The sequence below is a fragment of the Cebus imitator genome, unplaced genomic scaffold (assembly GCF_001604975.1).
Source record: "Cebus imitator isolate Cc_AM_T3 unplaced genomic scaffold, Cebus_imitator-1.0 Scaffold285, whole genome shotgun sequence".
Lineage (NCBI taxonomy): Eukaryota > Metazoa > Chordata > Mammalia > Primates > Cebidae > Cebus > Cebus imitator.
Genome location: NW_016107600.1, coordinates 1,055,345 through 1,058,160, shown reverse-complemented (window position 1 = coordinate 1,058,160; position 2,816 = coordinate 1,055,345). Strand labels below are relative to the sequence as shown.

The following is a 2,816-nucleotide window of genomic DNA, read 5'->3' as shown; positions in this document are numbered from 1 at the left end:
CACTGCAACCTCCGCCTCCTGAGTTCAAGGGATTTTTCTGTTTCAGTCTCCCGAGTAGCTGGGACTACAGGCACGCGCCACCATGCCTGGGTCCTTTTTGTATTTTTAGTAGAGACAGAGTTTCACCAGATTGGCCAGGCTGGTCTCGAACTCCTGACCTCATGATCCACCCGCCTCAGCCTCCCAAAAAGGTGGGATTACAGGACTGAGCCAGCTATTTTTATTTTTATTTATTTTTTAGATGGAGTCTCGTCTGTCACCCCAGGCTGGAGTACAGTGGCGCAATGTCAGCTCACTGCAACCTCCTCCTCCCAGGTTCAAGCAATTTGCCTGACTCAGCCTCCTGAGTAGCTGGGATTACAGGCACACGCCACCATACTTGGCAATTTTTTTTTTGTATTTTTAGTAGAGATGGGGTTTCACCATGTTGCCCAGGCTAGTCTGGAACTCCAGACCTCAAGTGATCCCCCTGCCTCAGCCTCCCAAAGTGCTGGGATTACAGGCGTGAGCCACTGTGACCGGCCACTCTGGCTAATATTTTGTTGTTGTTTTTTTGAGAGAGTCTCACTCCATCACCAGGCGCCAGGCTGGAGTGCAGTGGTGAGACCTCGGCTCACTGCAACCTCCACCTCCAGGGTTCAAGCAATTCTCCTGCCTCAGCCTCCCGAGTAGCTGGGACTAAAGGCATGCACCACCACGCCCACCACGCCCAGCTAATTTTTTTGTATTTTTAGTAGAGACCGGGTTTCACCACGTTGGCCAGGATGGTTTCGATCTCTTGACCTCGTGATCCGCCCGCCTCGGCCTCCCAAAGTGCTGGGATTACAGGCGTAAGCCACTGCGCACAGCCTGCTAATTTTTAACACTCCTCTGAAACAAAGATACTTAACCTTGGGGCTGAGTTTAAAACCTCCTTAGTCCTATGTTTTGTTAGAGGCTGAGTCACTGCTGCTCATGTCTTCATTTTTTCTGCTGGATGATAGGGCAAAGGGCCCATGTAATTAAAACAACGCCCTAAGAACACTTAAAGAGAGAAAGAACTCCAGGAACTAGGGCCAGATTATTATTCTGTTAATTATTATGAGACTTTGCTTTGTCAAAGGACTTTGCTATTTTGACAATATCAGTGGGTATGTCCAACTTGCTAGAATATGCACCTGGGGGAGCAAAAGTTCTGGGAGAGAATAGGGCAGACAAGATGTGGCTTTTGATTCTAAAATCCATTCTAAGGCTCACCCTAGCTCCCTCCAGATAAGAGAAGCCTGATAATCAGATTCTTTCTGATTTTCTTTTCAAGATAATCAGATTCTTCCGAGTAGCAATCTTTTATAAAAAGGAAGAAGAATCACCTACCAGAGTGACACAATCGCCATCCCCATTTCCACAGAATGTGAACCCCCCACACCCCAACCCTGCCCACCTGGTCCCTCTGAGGGGGCACCCCTTCCCTCACCAGGCCCCAGAGGGTACTGACCTTGCCATGCTTGTGGTGCTTGTGGTGCTTGTGCATCTTTTTATGAGCTTTCTTCATTTTCTTCTGCATCTTCTTGTCCACTATCACTGTTGGTCCAACCATGCCAGGAGCCAAGGGATTCACAGGAGGCATTCCAGGGGCAGGGGGTGGGTATGGAGGAGGGTAGGGACCACAGGGTTGGCATCCTGGATACCCTGGCTGTGGCACAGCAAGAGGGGGCCCACATGGGGGGGGAACTGGATTGTAGTGGGGAGCTCCTGGGGGAGGAGGATAAGGGCCTGGGGGAAAGGATGGATTGACAGGTGGTGGGTGGGCAGGACTGGAACTTCCAGGGCACCCGATGTTGGGGGGATATGGATTTGGCCCTGGCTGTCCTGGTGGAAGAAGCAGAGAATAAGCATTAGAATTCCCCAGAGTCTCCAACAAAAAACCACACAAAAGAGATTCACTTTCTCACCCAATACTTAAAGGGAAATGGAAAGGTGACAAAAGAGAATGGAGAGTAGGGGAAACAAACCAGAGTTGGGGAGAAAAGAGGGGATGTCCCCAGAAGGCTGGGGAGAAGAGGGAGACAGTGAACTCTGAGGAAGACAAAAGCACTGGTCCGGCCAGGTGCGGTGGCTCACGCCTGTAATCCTAACACTTTGGGAGGCCGAGGCGGGCAGATCACATGAGGCCAGGAGTCGCAGACTAGCCTGGCCAACATAGTGAAACACCATCTCACAAAATAATCGCTTCAACCCAGGAGATGGAGGTTGCAGTGAGCCGAGAACCCGACATTGCACTCAGCTGGGTGACAGAGAGAGACTCTGTCTCAAAAATAACTAAAATTAAATTAAATTAAAAAGCGCTGATCAGCTGTACACCAAGGACTTTGCTTTTGCGGGTGCGGCGGGTACAGCGGGCGCGGCGGGTACAGAGGGCGCGGCAGGTACAGCGGGTGCGGTGGGTGGGGCGGGGGAGCTGATACAGAAACTTCCTGTTATAGGACCCATCAGAAAAAGGGTTAAGGGTGGAACAGAACCCCCAAACACCTACCGGCATTGGGGTTCCACATGTTTAGGTGTGTCCTCCACCCTGAGGGGAAAGAAATAAGCCAAAAAAAGATGACGGTCTAGAGGTAGGAAGCGGACTTAGCACGGGAGCCCAGCCCCAACGTCTTCCGCCCCACAGTGGGCTCTCCTACCCGGAGAGCTATCATAACTTTCACATAAGAAATGTCTTTTTTCGGCCAGGCGCGGTGGCTCAAGCCTGTAATCCCAGCACTTTGGGAGGCCGAGGCGGGTGGATCACGAGGTCAAGAGATCGAGACCATCTGGTCAACATGGTGAAACCCCGTCTC

General features: G+C 51.3%; 1 protein-coding gene across 4 annotated transcripts in view; it reads right to left on the bottom strand.

Annotated features, from left to right (window-relative positions):
• PRR13 (proline rich 13) overlaps positions 1-2,816 on the bottom strand; it is a 13,292-nt gene that overhangs the window by 9,252 nt on the left and 1,224 nt on the right. For all 4 annotated transcript variants that reach the window (XM_017501792.2, XM_017501794.2, XM_017501791.2 and 1 more), the window contains exons 2-3: positions 2,513-2,551; positions 1,475-1,848 (exon numbers count right to left, since the gene is read on the bottom strand). In XM_017501792.2, the coding sequence (XP_017357281.1) occupies positions 1,475-1,848; positions 2,513-2,531 (393 nt within the window). In that variant the 5' untranslated portion in view covers positions 2,532-2,551. The remainder of the gene's footprint in view (positions 1-1,474; positions 1,849-2,512; positions 2,552-2,816) is intronic.